General features: G+C 47.7%; 1 protein-coding gene across 2 annotated transcripts in view; it reads right to left on the bottom strand.

Annotated features, from left to right (window-relative positions):
* zswim5 (zinc finger, SWIM-type containing 5) overlaps positions 1-17,059 on the bottom strand; it is a 45,420-nt gene extending 28,361 nt beyond the window's left edge. Inside the window, exon 1 of one of the 2 annotated variants that reach the window (XM_020045510.2) lies at positions 16,501-17,059. In XM_020045510.2, the coding sequence (XP_019901069.1) occupies positions 16,501-16,999 (499 nt within the window). In that variant the 5' untranslated portion in view covers positions 17,000-17,059. The remainder of the gene's footprint in view (positions 1-16,500) is intronic. The other variant, XM_010891362.3, reaches the window with a different exon arrangement.
* Positions 17,060-18,376: the final 1,317 nt, after the last annotated feature.

The raw sequence follows: 18,376 nt of genomic DNA, 5'->3' as shown, positions 1-18,376 counted from the left end.
ATCACAAAGCCTGAGGACTTCAAGGTCAATGAAAGGTTAAGCTCGTTTCCCTTTTTTTATCGTAACTTTAAAAAGGTTTAGGGCTGTCAATGAACCTGAACTAGACAGTGGCAACACATTCCCTGAGGTGCCACTAAACCTTGTGGCTCATGTCATCCGTATGGTTTAGTTAGGCCACAGGACAGGGTAGCTGGGCTCCCTTCGTCCCTGTCCCTCCCTCTGATCACGTCAAGGTCGTTGCCATCACAAAAAGACAGTGAATGCTAACAACAATGTGTGGACTGAATACTGAGCGTGTTAAAACAAAAGCACGAGCAAGTGCCAGCTGGACCCGCCTGACTTGGCACACATCACTGCCCGTCCTTGGGTAAGTTCACTTGGCGATATACAGCAACACAGGTCCCCAGGTAGATAAAAGGTATTTCAAGGTATTCTCCGCAACCAAGGAACCAAGACAACAGTGGTTCTAGTTTCATGGGCTTTCTTCGCATCTACCTCAACAACTTATCCACTTCAATTATATGAAACGGTAGCCAGCAAGAGCGAGATCACTGAGGTTGTCTTTTTAATGAGTAGCATAAAACCACTGCAAAGGTTTAGCCTGCAAACTTTGGTTTTGGTCTGCCTTGTGATTTTTTCAGAACGTTGTATGTTTTTACAGGACCCACCCCAGATTTTATTTCTCCTCGCTTATCAAAGTTGCCAAGAGGCCGTCATTGAAATCAGATCGTAGTCAGCCTGTTGCCTAGGGTTGGTTTTTCAAGACTACTGAAATAAATGTATTTCCCTTCCTTGTGAAAATTTGTGAGTTTTCTTCTTCTTCAAATAAGCCCAACGTGAATGAATGGGAGGAACAGGCGAAAGGAAGTCTCTTGGCTGGGCTCTGGTCTGGCTGGCTTCCCTCTACCACACTCTTATTAACAGGTTCTTTCTTTTTTACCTCAGAGCGTGATTACAGACCTGACTAGTACCTGGCAGGCTGTTAGACAAACACTGGCCACTCCAGCAACAACAACAGCCAGTAGGGCTTCAGAACAGCACCCAGCCATTACACACACACGCGCACGTACGCACACACACACTAGACACATAGGAGACACGCATTTGTCACTTTCCTATCCTTGTGGGGACAGTATTCCCATTTAATAAGCTATTATCCATTAACCCTAACCCTACATCTAATCTCTTACCCTTAACCCAAACCCCAAAAACCTGAACCTACAATTAACCCAAAACCTAACCCCAACTCCTGACCGCAAACCACTAAGCCCAACTGTAACTTTAATCCCAATCCCTATGCCAAAAATAGCCAAAACTATTTTCCACAATGGTGCCGATAAAATGAGCGCAGGAACTCAACTTTTCCTTGTTTTACTATCCTTTCAGGGATTTTCAGTCCCTACCAGCAGAGAAAACCTTTCCACACACGCAGTTAAAAATAAGCCACCCTTCTGCCATGGATTCTTCTGTCAAATCTCAGCTCATAGCCTCTTCTTGTATCTGCACCCAGATACCGGTGGCGCTGCGCTACTCAGCCTGAAACCACACATGGAAGACGATCTTACACCACTGTGCTCAGGAATGTGGATGTGAATGTCGGTTGTGAAACCCCCTTTATGCTGTGGGGTAACAAACGGCGGTGAGCTCCACCTTAAACAAAGTTGGTGTCTGTTCAGACATATCGCCCCGGACAGGAGAGGGGAGCAAGTGTAGGGAGGGCCACTGTGTGAAATGAGGGGGGAAAGGCTGATCCCACAACTAGATTAAACGTCTGGTATTTCGTAAAAATAATTGACTCATGGAGGAGGGAGGAAAAATGGAATTTGCTGAAGGGGGGATGTGGGGGGGGGGGTCTGAAGTCCTGCGCCGCATGGGGTTGGAGGCGTGGCGGTTAATGAAAGTGATTGTTTCATCTTTTCCCTGTTCCCCCACAGCCCTCTAGAATCGAAAATGAGGGGCAAGGCTGTTGCAGCCGCAAGAGCTGCCTATCAATTTAGCTTGGTTCCAGGCAGACAGAGAACCCAGGGGAGAGGGTTCCTTACTCAGCAGGAGCTGTCTGCCAAGGCCTAGTGGAGTCAGAGAGGGGGTGGTAGGGGTATGCAGGGTGGTGGGACACCCACCCCCTCCGACCCACCCACCCGGGGCCACGTGCCAAATACAATGACCCACAGAGCTGCCAGGGCACTGGGTGTGTGTGTGTGTGTGTGTGTGTGTGTGTGTGTGTCTGCGTGTGTGCAGGAATGTGCAGGCTCCCATTCCAAAGAGGCTTGCTGCCTCCCTCGCCACAGCAACGAGGAGTAGAGTTCGGAGTTCGCCGAAAATGAGGCGGGGTGGGAGGGAGGAGGGAAGGGAGGAGACAGGGAGGAGGGAGAAAGACGTCAATGGATAAAAGCTGCCCCTGCTCCGAGGTACAGCTTTACAGCAACGCTAAGAGAAACACACAAAGTAGGAGAGAGGTCTTTCATGTACCTGGAGCTGAGGGCAGATCAGTGACCACTACTAGGAGGAAAGAGGAGGTCCCTCTCTGGTGAACTACAGGGGATGGCTGGCTACAAAACAGCCAAGAGCTGCAGGGTCGTGTCAGACACACGAACAGGAACAGTCAAACACCAGGAGAAAAGCCCAGCGACGTTCAGGTGCACCGAAATACTATTGTTCCCCCAATAACAACCTACGAGGTCTTGTTCTACACCGCCAAGCAATGAAACACAACACTGTGTCACCTGCGTTTGTGACCAAACACAGAGGAGAACAAACTTAGACCGGCCCATCCCCACGTTACACTGGACGGACCCGTGGACGGAAACACAGGCGGTTAGCTCCGTGCTCCAGGAGCCAAAGCGCTGGCGTGCCTATTAACAGGCAGCTGCTCCCCCAGCGCCAGGCTCCAGGAGGCAGGGAGCAGGTAAGCTGCAGCGCTAACCAGCCTGGGTCTCATTAGCCTAGCCTCGGCAGGATGTGACACCTCCGATGGGCTGACATCCAAACCGCAGAGGGCCCAGCCACAGCCGCCTGCCAAGGCCCGTCCAGCCGCCCACAGAGCCAGATCATGGTCGGGCGGGGAAGTGGGCCGCAGAGTGGCGTTGCTCGGCTGCAGTCAGGTCGGGCTCAGCCAAGGCTCCCACACACACACACACACACACACACACAGACACACACACACACACACACACAGACACACACACACACACACACAGACACACACGTAACACCCATTCTGGACAATCAGACAGGCAGACAGAGAGGCCGATGGAGGAGTGAGTTATGATCCAACCACTAGGCTCTGACTAACATGGACATGTAGCCCTGGAGGATTGGCCAACTTCACTGCTGTGACCCTGAGCGTCTCACTGGACCATACAATGGTCATCTTAAGTAGGCCTTCTTAGAGCAGGCCAATATCTAAGAATGAGCATAATCCAGAGAAGTGCAGATCAGCCAGCCGAAAATAGGTAACGTTACATTACCGTTTGGGTCGGGCGCAGCATCGATAACAGTTGTCAATCAATCAATCAAATTTATTTATAAAGCCCTTTTTACAACAGCAGCTGTCACAAAGTGCTTTTACAGAAACACCCGGCCTTAAACCCCAAGGAGCAAAGTAACCAGTTTGATTACTAGGTAGGCCACTTAGTTGAATTAGCGGCTAATCAGCCAGAGATGGAAAAGGACTTACTGTATTCTGAAATGATACGCACCGTCCGTGGCTAGCTCAGAGACCTAGTTACCCAGACTTGCTAGTGGGATTAGACACAGCCCAAAGAGGAAGCTCGTCTCCTCCCACAGCCCTAAAGGAAAGAGGAGAGCTTGTCTCCTCCCACACACCTAAAAGAAAGAGGAGAGCTTGTCTCCTCCCACAGCCTTAAGGAAAGAGGAGAGCTTGTTTGGCAGTGCAGATCCAATCTGGCTTTCGCACACACACACACACACACACACACACACAAACACATACAATACAAGTCAAGTGAATAGGTAAGCGTGTCCAAACGTTTGACTGGTACTGTATGTATTCCTATACATAGGTTCACATACACACACACACAACCACAAACCCCCCCACCCACACCCCCACCCACAGCATGCCTAATTTCACTACCATTGTCTGTGGGAAGGAGCTTCACTTCTACACTGGTTGGAAGGGAGGGCCTCTCTACACAGTGGTTCCTAAATACTAAGAAGACTAATCCTGTTACACACATCCTAATAAGAAATGAATTAATGAAAAGCCAGCTTCATCATAGAAGGGAAGCCGGCTGCAGTGGCTTAGGCAGTGCCACGGGCTAGGGTTGAGGCAGTGACTGGGGTTAGGGTTGAGGCGGTGACTGGGGCTAGGGTTGAGGCCATGGCCAGGGCTAAGTTTGAGGCAGTGAGCCGGGCTAGGGCTGAGGCCGTGACTGGGGCTAGTTTTGAGGCAGTGACTGGGACTAGGGTTGGTGTTGGGCTACGTGGACCTGGCAGTTTGGGAGAAGACCATTACAGACTCACAGCAATCAGCAGTGGATGGGCTACCTCAGCAGAGCGGTGTGCTCTAAATCTCACGGACCCAGGAAGGTTCTAATCATCGTGTGAAGGCAGATCCATCAGATATGCTAAGCAGAGATCTTACCTGAACAAATACCCTGAAGAGCAGTCTCATCCATGGTAATTGGGAAAAGGCTTGTTAATAATGCAGGCGAGGCAGGCGAGCGGAGGGGGGTTGCTGAGGGGCGCTCTGCAGATATTAATAGTGGGATTTGATGAGAGAGGCCTTTTTTTCCCTGTCCAATCAAGGATGGAGTACAAATCAGACTAAAAAAGAAAAGCCCCGAAGACAAATTCCTGGGCACACTTTAGCCTGGCTGCGGCCTAGCGGGTTACCGTGGCTTTTTAAAGATAGCCTGCATAGTTGTGTAACTCAATGAAATCCACAGTAGTCATATCCAGGAAGCTAGTTAGCCTAAAAATGTCCACTCTGGGTTGAATGCTCATAGGGATAACTAGCTAATGGGGGTGGAAAATAGCTAGCAGCCTAAGAGGCCAGTTAGCACATAAGGATCAGGGGTTGAATGTCCACTGTTATGTTATAAACCATTGATGTTACTACAATAGGAATCCGGTGCTCCATAACTAGGAATGAAACGGCATACTTTGAAGTTGAGGCTGCACAAAGGCTGCCTGACATACAAAAGAGGCCTCTAGGTTTTCAAACGGAGGGAAACTGAGAGGCAGGCGACCATTGTGGGAATTCAATTGACTTCAAAACTCGCAGAGTGTTTATGACACATGTGCGCCATGAGGCAGGTTGAAATTCTATGGGATGGAGCACTCACGGGAGAACAGGGAGACGAGGAGGGGAAAACCCTATTCTCCCACACGGGCATGACCAGGAGGGCTGCGGAAAGATTAGCTCAAGCATTGTCTTGGTCTTACTACACCAGAGGTATAGCCCCGTGAACAAGAGTCCAGCCAGACATGCTGCTGAATGGAGATATAAGCCGGTTGTATAGTCCTCTATGTCAAAGACATTCTTCAAGGCTTGAATCACTAGCCGTGGCTAGCTGTAGCACGGCAGGACTCTTTTCATTGGCTGCAGCCTGAAAGTCACATGGCAACAGACAAATGTTGTCCTCTCTCGCAGCACAGTGTACACTCCAGTAGTCAACGGTAATAGCACCATTAGCATGGGGTTTGGCCACACTGGCTGTGATGGACATTACAGAAAGGCAGGGGGGTGGGGGCTTGACAATTGAGCAGGTCTGATTACAGATACCCACAAAGCACCACTAGTTACTTGACTGCATACTGTGTTCCCTCTGGAGTTCCCAGCATTGCTGCATTTCCCCAAGGATAGAACAGCACACCCAACCATTCAAAGCCGCTGTCATTACAACTGTTTGAGCTGCAATACTGAGCCAGCCTGGAGGCCCTAGCTAGTGAATATCACTGTTCTGACACATCACATGGGAGCGCATTAGGTACATTTACAGGAACAGATGGGTTGTTGTTTTGTTAGCTGTTTTGTAGGTAAATACGCGTCAAATGTAAGGAGAAGATCCAAATAACAGCCTGTATTTCCTAAAGTACACGGTTCTGCATTACGAACGGGACAAAGGCGGACGGAAACCGGTTTGAGGAAAACACCAGGCAAAACAAGGAAGCCACGGGTACGGCACAATGTGCGCTGTGCATGGCTTCCGTCGATACGGTCAAAGAGTGTTTTCAAAAGGCAGCACACAGAAATAGGAACGGGAAGCCAATGAACGGGTGAGAAAAGAAAGAAAGAAGAAAAACCCAATCAGCTCCTAACTGCAACGTTTCTGCCAGAGGTGGGCTCTATCATCACCGTCAGCGTTCAAAGACTCCTGCCACCTCTAATGTCAGAGCCGTGATGTACAGAATACTGAGGTGACGAGGGAAGAAAGGCAAGAAGACAACAAAGGGGCCCAGGCGAAGGCTGCAGCGGGGAGAGAGGGAGAGTGGCTAATCGAGGCGGTCGGCCGGGCCGTTTAGGCAGGGGCCTCCCTTTTCTCCCTGCAGGACAGGGCCGGTAACGAGGGCCTGAGACTCCAATCAAACAGAATTATCCAGAAAAGGCCTCTCCAATCACTCCACTGATTTACTCGCCGGAGCCTTCCTCTCCCTCCATTTCACGGCCCCCGGAATCAAGCGAGGAAAAACGATGAAAGGTAGTGGTCATGAATATTCCCTTAATGTGTGTGTGTGTGTGTGTTTTTATCCTTTAGAGTAGGACCTCTTCTCCCTTGCACCATGCAGCCCCAGTCATCAGGGGAGGGACACCTGTTTCCAGCCAGCCACGGTCGTGTGTGATGAGCAAGGCCACTGCCGTACCCTTTCATTAGCCAGCCATTGTGTGGATCCAAGATAATCCGCCATTTACTGTTGATGAAAACAAATTCTGTGTGTGTGAGGCTGCCTCAATGCAGGCCCAGATTGGATCACCTCAATGTACTGAATACCGCCATGGAAATGTGTAAATCCTCCCATGAAAAGGACAGTGAAAGACTAATATCACATTTGAGCCAAAGCGATGGTTTTTCAATTGGACATAAAGGCAAGAGATTTCAGAACAATACTAAAAAACGTACACATGGACACATACACACACATACACGGACACAGGCTAGCTCTTCAGATTGAAGGTCAAGGTTCTGATGTGGCCTACACAGCATCTGAGCCCAGTGAAAGGGTAAATGATTGATTTAGACTTGGTGTGGGAATTGACATTCATGTATTCTCTTTATCACAGCATATTGTCATCCAGCCAGAATAGAAGATATGTGCCGGAGCTCACAGCCTGGCCCCCTCAAATCTAGCCAAGCGTCTACCTGTCAGAAACCCTGCAGATTACTCCTACTACCCTGTGACTCAAGAGGATGTTAAGACCATATAAGAAGAAAGGAAACTTCAGAAAGAAAGTGCCTTTCTGGGGGAATCTGATCAGATAATGTTTAATTGCTTCTTTCATCTGTTGTGCTTTAATCCCATTGTTGCAGCAGGCAGTTTCATCCCCGAGATAACGCATAACACTTCCAACACTGATTTACACTTTGCAGAGCCGCACGTCGGCTGCTTCTTTCTGCTGCCGCAGCACAAAAAGTGCTTAGCCCACCGCACCCCCTCTTTTCTAAGGCCGAAATAAAACTAGGTGAAAATTTGAATTTCATATCAAAAGTTGTGGCGAAGCGCTACAGTTTGGGTTTAATTGAAACCGTGCGGTGGTGGTGGTGGTGGGGGGGAGAGGGGGGGGGCACCGTGAATGTGGTCTGGGAGGGATAAGTTAGCTATGGCTAACGCCGGCGCCACATGAATCACGTTATGTCATTCGTCCAGCAGAACAAACAAACGGACCGGCCCTAGCTTTAAATCAGCCGAGAGAAATCTGTCCCCCAGAAACACACCATGTCGACATGGTCAACAGAACTCTTCCGAAGCCTGTCGTATCGAGCTAGCTACTTACATGCCCCGAGAACACAAACGGGCCGCGCACGTGGCGCCATTGATTCCAGTGGTTCGCGTGACCCAATTGTTCAAATGTTTCCGCAGCCCTGAGTAACTACTAATGGTGGTTATTAACCACGAGAATCCATATTTCAAATTTCAATAAGCGCCCGTGGAGGAGTGCTGATTAATGATTGACCAGTCAAACGCTGTGGGGACAATCAGCACGGTATACAACCGGCGTAGCGCATTCCAGCTACACCCAGTGAACACGCCAACTGTCAGTTAATGACTAAGCCTCAGTGTGCTCCTGTAACCTAACAAAACGTTCTAACAACGCTTACAAACTAGTTTATGAACACCAACAGCTCCGCCGCTGCCGTCCTCTGAACTCGGCAATAGGGGCCTGAAGCTCGGTGGCCCTTTGAAGATTTATCTCTGAAGGGACATGCTCCGGAGCCGGTGGGCCCTTCGCCCTGCATCCTCAGGCAGGAAGGCCTAACACATAAGCCTGTGTAGCCAGCCGTTCTTATGGAGAGCCCCATAATGGCCTGGCGCGGTGCAGGCCAGGGCGCTGGGGTGAAGGGCACCCTGATCCTGTTACACCATGACAACTAACCAGAATCCCTCCATTCAGCCACACACACACACACACACACACCCTTCACTTCTGGCCATCACCAGGGTTTGCTCTTTGGGGCTATTCAAGGTAGTCCACCCACACCCCCCCTTCCCCCTATGACTTCTGCGCAGAGCAGATACGCCGCTTGGTTCAGTGTTTACTGTGGGACAGGAAACTAGATGCACTTTGGAAGCAATGGAGGGGGGATTGTTCTCAAGTACCCGTTTGGTGGAAGTGACAAGGGAACAGCAAGATGAAATGTCCACTAAAGGAACGACTAAAGAGGACTGAGCTAATACAACCGACCGCGTGGTCAGTTTTAGCGCAGTATTTATTTGTATTCATTTTGTTTTGGGGGGGGGGGGGGGTAGTGTGGTGTTTCTCAAGGCAGCCAGTGAGCCCCCCCCCCCCCCGTGTCCTTCCGGGTGTCCAGGCTGCAGTCAGTCACGTTGGATTACATTTCCAGACCGCGTCCACCGCCACAGCGGCTTTGTTAGCCCCGCGACCAGGGGAAGCTGGGAGGTTTGGGTGGGGGGGTGCAGCTTGGGGGTCGAGGGGGTTGGGGGGGGGGTCAGTGGATGAGACTGAGGGGTCTAGGGGTCCAGAAGAAGCCCTGCGGCTGTTGCCCACATTAATCATGTTGCACGGCAGGGCGGAGGGGGTGGGGGGGTGGGGGGGTGTCCTCGTCCCCACCCTATCCCTCTCTGCATGTTTGCATGTCTGTCTGCTGTTGCACTTTGCATGCCCCCCCCACACACACACACTTCCCCCAGTGGTATGAAAAGTGTCAGGGAGGAAAACTAATGAGGTGTGTCTGTCGCCAGCTTCCTTCACCAGGGCGCTTCAGCGTTTTTTCCCGTCACTCGTGGAGTGGGGGAGGTGACAGCTTGCTTATTTACTCTGCCTTTCATATTTGCCTTTTAGTTCTTTTTTCTCTCCCCTCCTTCTTTCTGGTCTCCTTCCCCCTCTCCTCCTCCACCCTTTTTTTCCTGCAGTCATCTGTTCATTCAGCTGCCTGGCTGCCAGAACCAAGTGCCTAATGGCCCATATCAGCGGAGCCGCTGCAGAGAAACACGGGCCTGTCATTAGCCCATATTGAAAACGAGAGCCGGGAGGAAGAGGACGAGCGGGTGAGAGAGAGAGGGAGAGAGAGGGTGGGCGAAAGAGAGAGGGAGACTGACTGGGCCACTGGTATTTATATTGTGTTCATTTAATATACAGGCCTGAGTAGGGAGCAGAAGTAGCCCTCCTGATACAATTATGCGCCATTTCGAAGGCCGGGCTTTAGCTTGAGGAGGCTATCAATATTTAATAGGGAGTACCGTTTTTCAGTGCAGAAAGGGGGACTGGGCTTTAACTGCTTTGAATAGCCCAGACCTAGATGTCCCCTCCCCTGTCTATGGCGTAGGCCTAATAACGGCCCGCCGAACGATGCACCCCATCAGGACCTCTCGCTTTTTGATAATAGGCGGTGAAAACGCCTCGCTCGCGCGAACACCTGTGAACTCTGAGAGTACACTGTCGGCTTGGACAAATTCGCCGTCAGACGCGAGAGCGCGGAGGTGCAATCCGCGTGGCGTAGTTCCACTCTCCTCTTCTCCCACTTAACTAGCAGCACTTGCGATGTTCAAGAACCTAGAAGAGACATGTCCTGTGACAACGGGAAATGGCTTTACATAACGTCATGCTAATGTGCTCCACAATGAGGAGCAATGGGCGGGCAGTTACGGTCTTCTTTATAGTAATAGCACTCCATTGTTAAGGACCGCTAGCGCACACCATGACCAAAGCATTAGACAACGGCCTGTTTTGTAAGACCGGGAAACACAAAACAAAAGTGAAACCGTCTGGTTCTGGTGAAAATGTGTTGATGACTGCAAGTAACGAAAAACACTACTCACAGCCTGGGGGGGGGGGGGGGGGGGCAGTTCCAAGGGTTGAAGAGTTCAAGCTGAAGAACGGCCCAAAGTCCATGACGTTTACCGTTCTGCAAAAAACGCGAGACAAACCAAACGGACCTCGAATGGCCAGAGTTAAAAGTTCAAATCTAACTGGCTCAGAAAGTCCTTGATGCTCATCTCATAAACTCTACCTTATCGCAGGCGGAGTCCTAAATGCCCCTTAATTCCCTACACAGCACACTACTAGCACAGGCCCTGTGTAGAGTCGAGGTAGTGTACCACTGTGCAGTCAGCCTGTAGCAGTGGAAGCCTGGAGACAGGGTACTACTTCAATGTTGATATAGACAGCCATTTACAGGAGACATCCTTGAATACGTCCAGCTTTCGGGTTTCCTAATTCAATCCATCAGGGAGAAATCTCAATAAGAAGCAATGAGGGGATTAATGACATTATATTCCGCCTGAATATAATTAAATTGTCCAGGGCAAAATGGGCATCAAGTGGCTTTGGAAAACAAAATGTGTGCGCCTGTGACCTCCACTCCAGCGGCCATGCCACGCACAGTACAGCAAAGGCCAGCTGTGGTTCCATCGGTGTGTTCGAATCCATATTTAGAGGTCAACACAGAGGGTCGCCCTTTGATTCAATAAAACACCAAAAAATTAAGTCTAGAAAGAAATTGGGTTTGAGCCAGTAAAATGAAGGCCGGATCTTAAAGTGCACCGTACCAAAAGACCTTTGGTGATCAGTGACAGACGGCTCGCAAAGACCAGAAGGCACGTGTATTATGAGCGAGGATGTTCATATAGCTAGCTAACAAAATCTCCACAAGAACCAGTCGCCGTTAGAAATGTTCCACGCACAGTTTCACACAGAGGCCTCTTTCCTTTCTCTTCCTCTAACCTTCTGTCTTCCAGCCTTTGGCAGGATATTTGACCCCTTCTTCAATACACATTATCCTTCCCTGCAGTCCAGATGGAGAAAATTAAGTTTCCATGTGAACTGGCCACAAAACTCCCGGCACACAAAACCTCAGCTGGATAAAAGGCTTGTATAGAGACTGCTTGCTCTGCGGCTGTCTGTTCTCCTCTCCCAGTTCTGTTACATTCCCAGCTCTGACGCCACACTCCCCAACACTCTGCGGCGACGTTTGAAGACCGGAAGGGGAAGACATATTAGGGATTCGTTTTTCCCCCTTGGTTCTGCACAATCATATGGTGCAGAGTAGGGGTCTGACGATCTTCCCTGTCAATTTGTGTATCCCAACGGCTTTCGCCTTCCCATCTCCACATGACCTTTTGGTTAACCCCCCGGTGTTATGTAGCATTTCTTAGTGCAATTGCGACCAAACGAAGCCATAATAAGTGCCCGTCGGTGCAGTTCTGGCTCTCTGCTCCTCTTACAATGACAAGGGAGACGGACAGCGGCCGGTGAAATCATTACACCTGTGCTTCTTGTCCAGGAGCTGACAGAAAACATATGGCTCCTTGCATAGTGAAGTTGACAGGCAGTTGAGGTTGCACGTTGTCCAACGTCCATGTCAAAGCCTGTCACAATGAGTCACACATAAGCGGCGGCCAACCTGTGATAACAACCGTTTACCTGTGAGGACTAACAGGCTCGCTCAGTGCGTTGGCATGGCGGCTTCCAAAGAAACTCCATTTAACTATTCATTCCTATGTGATAAATCCGCGCACGGACACAGCCAACGCGCACTCTGTGGATGCTACAATAGAACACAGATAAAAGGCAGCTTCCTCGCCGACCAACGCACGTCAAAGACCAGCGGGGGGGTGTTTGTGTGTGGGACCGGTTGCCTGGTAGCGGGAACAGGGTTGAACTTTGCCCCTGGAGGTGGAGCCAGCCTACCAACGTGCTGTAAGCTGGATATCAGTGTCCACAGTAGAACGAAAGAATTGATGGCCCCGCAGCTCAAGAACCACGTTCTACCATGCTTAAAGGAGCCGGGTAGCTGAAGACATACGGGATCTGCACTAAACAATATATAACGCAGACAAAGTTCATCAGGGTCGTATGGCCGGGGATCAGGCGGGTCAAGGCCACCTATTGATTTTCGATGTTTGCGAATATACAGAATCCAAGGTTGTTCTGCGGACGACACACATGCTGTATTTGTAAGAGGGGTAGAAGGCGTGTGGCACTCCAGCATATGATCCCTTAGCTCCAGAGTCAACACCCGAAGGAGAAGCGGCGTTGGGAGAATAGATGACAATGTACGGGTTGCGGGGACGTGATCTGCATGGCTGTAGAATCCATCCAGCGTGACCCCTCCGCTTCCCTGTCGGCCCCTGTCAGCCCTGACAGTCAGGCACTGGGGCTCGCATAACACATTCTCACGACTTCACAGCAACAGCATGTAGGCCTAGGCCCAGCTACTTTTTTATTGTGTGTGTGTGTGTGTGTGTGTGTGTGTGTCAGAAGGAGAATTTTTCTTGCTCTCCCCTGATTAAAGCTTTCACATACTTAAGCCCCTCCTCGCCACCTCCCTTCTCCCCCAAACCAAATTCATTTCCCTCCTTTGATGGAGACAGAAAAGGCTTTTAATGGCTATGTCCTTCAAACCTGAGTGTGCTAATAATAAGTGTGAAGATAAGATTTGTTTTACTGATTTTCTTTGATACTCGCAGGCATGGAATTAATTGTCTTGATTAAATATTGTCTGTCTGGGTGTTGAGACGGAGCAGAATTAGAGGTCCCTTGTTAAACCTGTATGGGTTCTGAGTACAGCGTGGCCCAGGATACAAAGACCAAAATGATGAGCAGTGACATCACAGTCAAGCAACAAATTAATATCTGCTTCAACGCAGCCTACAAAGACCCTTCAAACTCAACTGAGTTTGGGAAAACAGTAAGCCAGGAAAATAAATAGAAAGGGGTCTGAGTGAGTAATAAATGAATCGTTGCATGTACAGATTTACCTACTATGCACTACGTTATACCTGTCCGTTTAATTACATGGTCACGACGGGTTGGTCATTATTTGAATGGGTCCCCTTGGAATTTTTGTGAAAAGGAAGTAGATGAGCCAGCAGTATTCAACGCGTGTAACATTGTCATTGGCACCAACTTGTTTAAACATCCTTCGCAGTGTCTAGTTTGGAAAGAAACCGCAAACGCACTAGGTAAAATACGGTATGGTGAATGAGATGTGGAAAAACGGGCCTGATGGTACTCGGTCTGCATGTTGCTGTCGCACGGAAACCCGAGAGGGGCCCTAGTCATGACTCAGAGCTGCGGAGAATCGTCCAACACTTAGAATATGGCTGGCTTAATGAAGTCACTTCCTTTCATTTAAACCCTCTCAACTGATCAGAAGCCACAGGTGACTGGAAATGCACCTGAACACTTTGGCAAAGACCTCGAGAGCTACGCTGCCATAGCATAATCCAGCGGAAATGGTTATTTCCTTCTAGTGGAAGTCAGTGAAGCTTCAGAGTGGAGGACCTATTACGACTTTATGTCAAAAACGCGGTGCGGTAGAGATCCATGTGTGTATACCCCCCCCCACACACACCCCTCCTCCCCCTTCTGTGAACAAGGGCTTTTTCTACAGCTGGGCAACAAAGCATGACCCAATAATCCTAAAGCCTGACTCAAAGATGGAACCTCCTCTCTGAGGACTTTATAAGACTCTGCCTGGCGTGGGGGGGGGGGGGGGGGGTAGCTAGGCATGTATGGGGGATGGGGTGGGGATTACACACAGATGCACGCACATGCATGCACACACAACCAAGCTAGGTTTGATTATTCTAATTATGACTTAAGCCCTGAGTAGATTATAAACTCAGGCCAATATGTGCAAAATGGAGCTCCCCACAATACGGAACTATACCGTTAGGCGTACCGGATGAAGCCATGTATCTGGGCCAAACTGGTTTTATACTAATTAATTTCACACACCCAAACACTGCCAAGTGACTTATGAGGCAGACCATCCTGGCTGTGGGTGACTTTGCACCCACTAACACAAACAGGAAAAGTGCAGAGTAAGTAGAATTCCCGAGAAGAAGAAGCTGTGGCACAGCCAGACATGAGTCAATGGAGACGGCGCTTAGCAACAGGTCTACTCCTGTCCTGCTCTGACAGTCGGCAGAGCGTCTTAAGGCAGGTAACAAGGTTATGGATGACTGGGATTTGCGTGTCCTGTCTGAACCATCAAACGCACAAGGCCATGGTAAACTTGACACACTGAGGACACCAGAATTTGAAAAAGGAGTGGTTCCAGGGATGACTATTTCTCCATAACCCTGTAGAAGCTGTGAGGTCCTAAACAGTCCATCTGCCTCACAGACTGAGGTCGGGACAACCAGACAGACGCCTATATATCAAATGTCTCATCCTACAGCATGGTTAGGTGTTTTGAAGATACATGCAACACTCATTCAAATAGCTTGTTTTTATATCATATTAATGAATGCACATCATAGGAAGACGTTATAGTGTAAACAAAGTAAGCATGACCCAGTCATAGAAATTGTTGTAAACAAATGGGTTAGAGACATAGAAAACCAGTGCAGAAATGAATGTATCCCTAATAGTATAAATGTTCCCCAGCTGGGAACATTTTCCTTCTTTTCATTCTTTTAAAATAGGTACACACAGGGAAATAAATTATATAACCTACTGCTTATCCTTAAAAGTGTTTCTTTTAAGCCATTCTATAGGCTGTTTTAAAAGTAGCTTGTTTTTTTCATACATTTTCTATGATACACATCATCATAATTTCTGCAATGTTATGTTTTTTTTGTCTTTCTTATGCTTTGCTTAACATTAGACCATTATGATATCACTTATATGGAAATAATATTGTACTTCAATTATATTCAAGCACTTTTGATACTATTCAGAAACAATATGAAAAAGTTGGATAAACCCTTAAGTTTAATGGACTGCTAGACCCTAACTAAAGTTTTAATCAGTTCTTACATTGGTTTAGAATGATCCTATATTCATAACTTTTTATTCAGACAGATGTACGAATAAAACAATGTTTCGTTGGATAGGGCAGCCTCTGAAGTGTCTCTTTGTCTAAAATAACCCTCAGCGGTGGCTATTTTGCAGTGATCGCCTTGGAAATGCTAGACGGATATCGATCATTTCAAATGAAAAGCTATTGTGTAGCAGTGGGGCTACCCAAAAACAAATGTCCTTCTTTACAAACAAAACTATATTTTCTTGAAATGAAAAGACACCGAAGTAAATTTAAAAAAAGCCTAGTTACAAAAGATGCGTACAACGCGTGTGTAAAATTGCGTAAACATTTTCCATATTAGATTGGATGCGAGTCCTTTGTCTTGTCCAACGAGCAAATAAACAAAAGATAGCCTAGGATTTGGATCAAAGCGGATTATGTTGGCTTGATTATAATAGGAAAATATATAACAGTATTTGTCTTAAATAAACTACCCTCTATAAAATATAAAGGCTGAATCGAGGTATCGCAGAATAAGCATAAAACTGCCTCTAATGGAAATCTATTGTATCCGAGAATGCACCCCCGTCCGCGCACGGAAAGGGTAGCCTTCCACAGACCTCGACGACGAAAAAAAAAGTGCTGAATGTTGCCAGCACATAGCTGGGTCGGTTCATCGTAATGTGAAACGCGAATATGCTCTATCCAGGCTATGGAACTACTCATTTGTTTCAAATCGTTAAGGCTTAAAACTACAAAAAATGTATTTACCTAACAGCTACAATGAAGGCAACTCAACTGACAGCCCTTTAATTTTTTAACAGCTGAGATACGGATCAACGTATCATGCTTTCGACTAAAAAAGAGTAACCCAACCAACCTTATGATTATTCTGGTCACTTATTTCGATCCTAACCAAACGCCTATGGTCTTTTGTTAAAATTGCTACATCATAGACCAGGTTTTCCATACTTTTGTTTGAATCTTAAAACTTATATCATAAGCCCAGCCTATCCTTATCTTTATTGAGTTAGTGGGCACAGACTAATCTGAAAAGCCGTGTAAAAGGAGAACAAGGACAAAGTGCTGCGTTTGTTCTACTTACCGACTTGTAAGACATTTTCCACACAACCAGTCTCCAAAAGCCGGATGCCCCTGCGGAAAGGCAGTCCATCTCCGGTGCCCGCAGTCCCGGAGGCGCCCGTTGTACTGGTAACCCCTCCAGGGACAGCCCCAGATCCAGCGGGAGCCCCTGTGGCCACCACCGGACCCTCTTCGCCGGCTACGCGGCACTGAAACGACGAATACATACATATTTCCCTTTCGTTCCTCGGAAAGGACCAGTACACTATACGGCGCTGTACAGGCTCTGGGATCCGCTCGAAGCGCTCCTCCACCCTCTCAAAGGCCCATTTCTCCGCTACAGCCTTAGCGGCACAGTCCAACAGAGATTCCGGGCAGCGAAACCGAGAGTTCGGAAAACCCGGACCAGGCCCCGGACCTGGCCCTCGGGGAGCCGGGCGCAAGCACGGTCGCTTGCTGGCCGGGGGTAAAGACAGATGAAGCGGTGGCTGAGGCGGTAGCTCTCCACGTCCCTCCGCCATGACGACCAGATAAACACTGAGAACAGGCGACCAGTTTCAGAATTGCACAAACGAGCCACCACCGCACAACGGGAGAGGAGGGGTGGGGGTTAAAGGGGTTTATACGTCACCACAAATAACAAACGGTGTGTGTGTGTGTGTGTGTGTGTGTGTGTGTGTGTTTGTGTGTGTGTAGAAGTGCGTGCACGTGTTCGACTACAAACACGTGTATATTTTATGACTGTGTTATATATATAACACAATCATAAAAAATATATATATTCAATTGTGTTATTTTTTTACCCATTAAACTTATAAGTCATGCTTTAACTTGAGGTGAGTGAGATGTGTGTTTGTCTTAAAGAGTGGCAGACAAGGTTCGCATTTTACCTCAACTTCAACCCTGACCTTTAAAGTGAAATAAAATGTCCCAAGTAAATCAGAAAATAGTGTTTCGAAATAAATACGTTATGGAAATAAAACGTGGTGAAACATATTCCCTTCAGTTCTAGTACAAGGCCTATTATAGGAATACTTGAGTTAAATTACAAAGATACTGACTTGCAAATTTAATTCACAGTTTTTACATATTGAGTGTAGGCTATGCCAATGTTTCCAGTTCAGCAAAACACATTCTCAGAATACCCATACAGTATCAAATTGGGAGTTGTGAGCGTTCACAAGCACTCCCATACATGCCAGGACATAGAAGGCAGGTTCTGAATTGCTTATTCAATAACATGAACATACATTGAGATAGATGCAATTTATTGTCGTTGGGGAATTAATGAAACAACCTGTCAGTTCAGGTCAGATGCTCTGACCACTAGGCTACCTGCTCCCCCCTAAATACAATGTAATAACCCAGTATAATTTCTAAAAACCTCTCAACATCTCATTTAGGATTACTTCTAGTCCACTATATATATATATATATATATATATATATATATATATATACATATATATATATATATATATGTATGTATAAATATTAAAAGCTGTAGATACTGGTAAGAATCAGAAGCACAGTATATAATCAGAAAGCCCTGAATAAGTATGCACATTATCTCCTGTAATGAGCCGGTGTCTCTGATCAATCATGCAGTTCTCATTTAGAAACAGTTGCAAACGTTGTCAATGCTCGATTACACCCACTGAGTGACTGAATGGTGTTTGCTCCAATTAACATTGTTATGAATAATTTATACTAGAGGGATTCACAAACTTTACACACTGAAGATGAGTGCATTTGGGAGATTGACTTGTCCTCTTCAGTTTTTTCTATTTTGGCTTGGCATAATAATATATATTTTGATTCACAAACAGGGAATCACAAAACTCCATTCTCAACGTCAACTGTGAAGAAGTGACTCCAGGATGATGGCCTTTCGGAGT

The sequence above is a fragment of the Esox lucius genome, chromosome 3, assembly GCF_011004845.1.
Source record: "Esox lucius isolate fEsoLuc1 chromosome 3, fEsoLuc1.pri, whole genome shotgun sequence".
In the NCBI taxonomy this organism is placed as follows: domain Eukaryota; kingdom Metazoa; phylum Chordata; class Actinopteri; order Esociformes; family Esocidae; genus Esox; species Esox lucius.
This window is presented reverse-complemented; position numbering and strand designations above follow the sequence as displayed.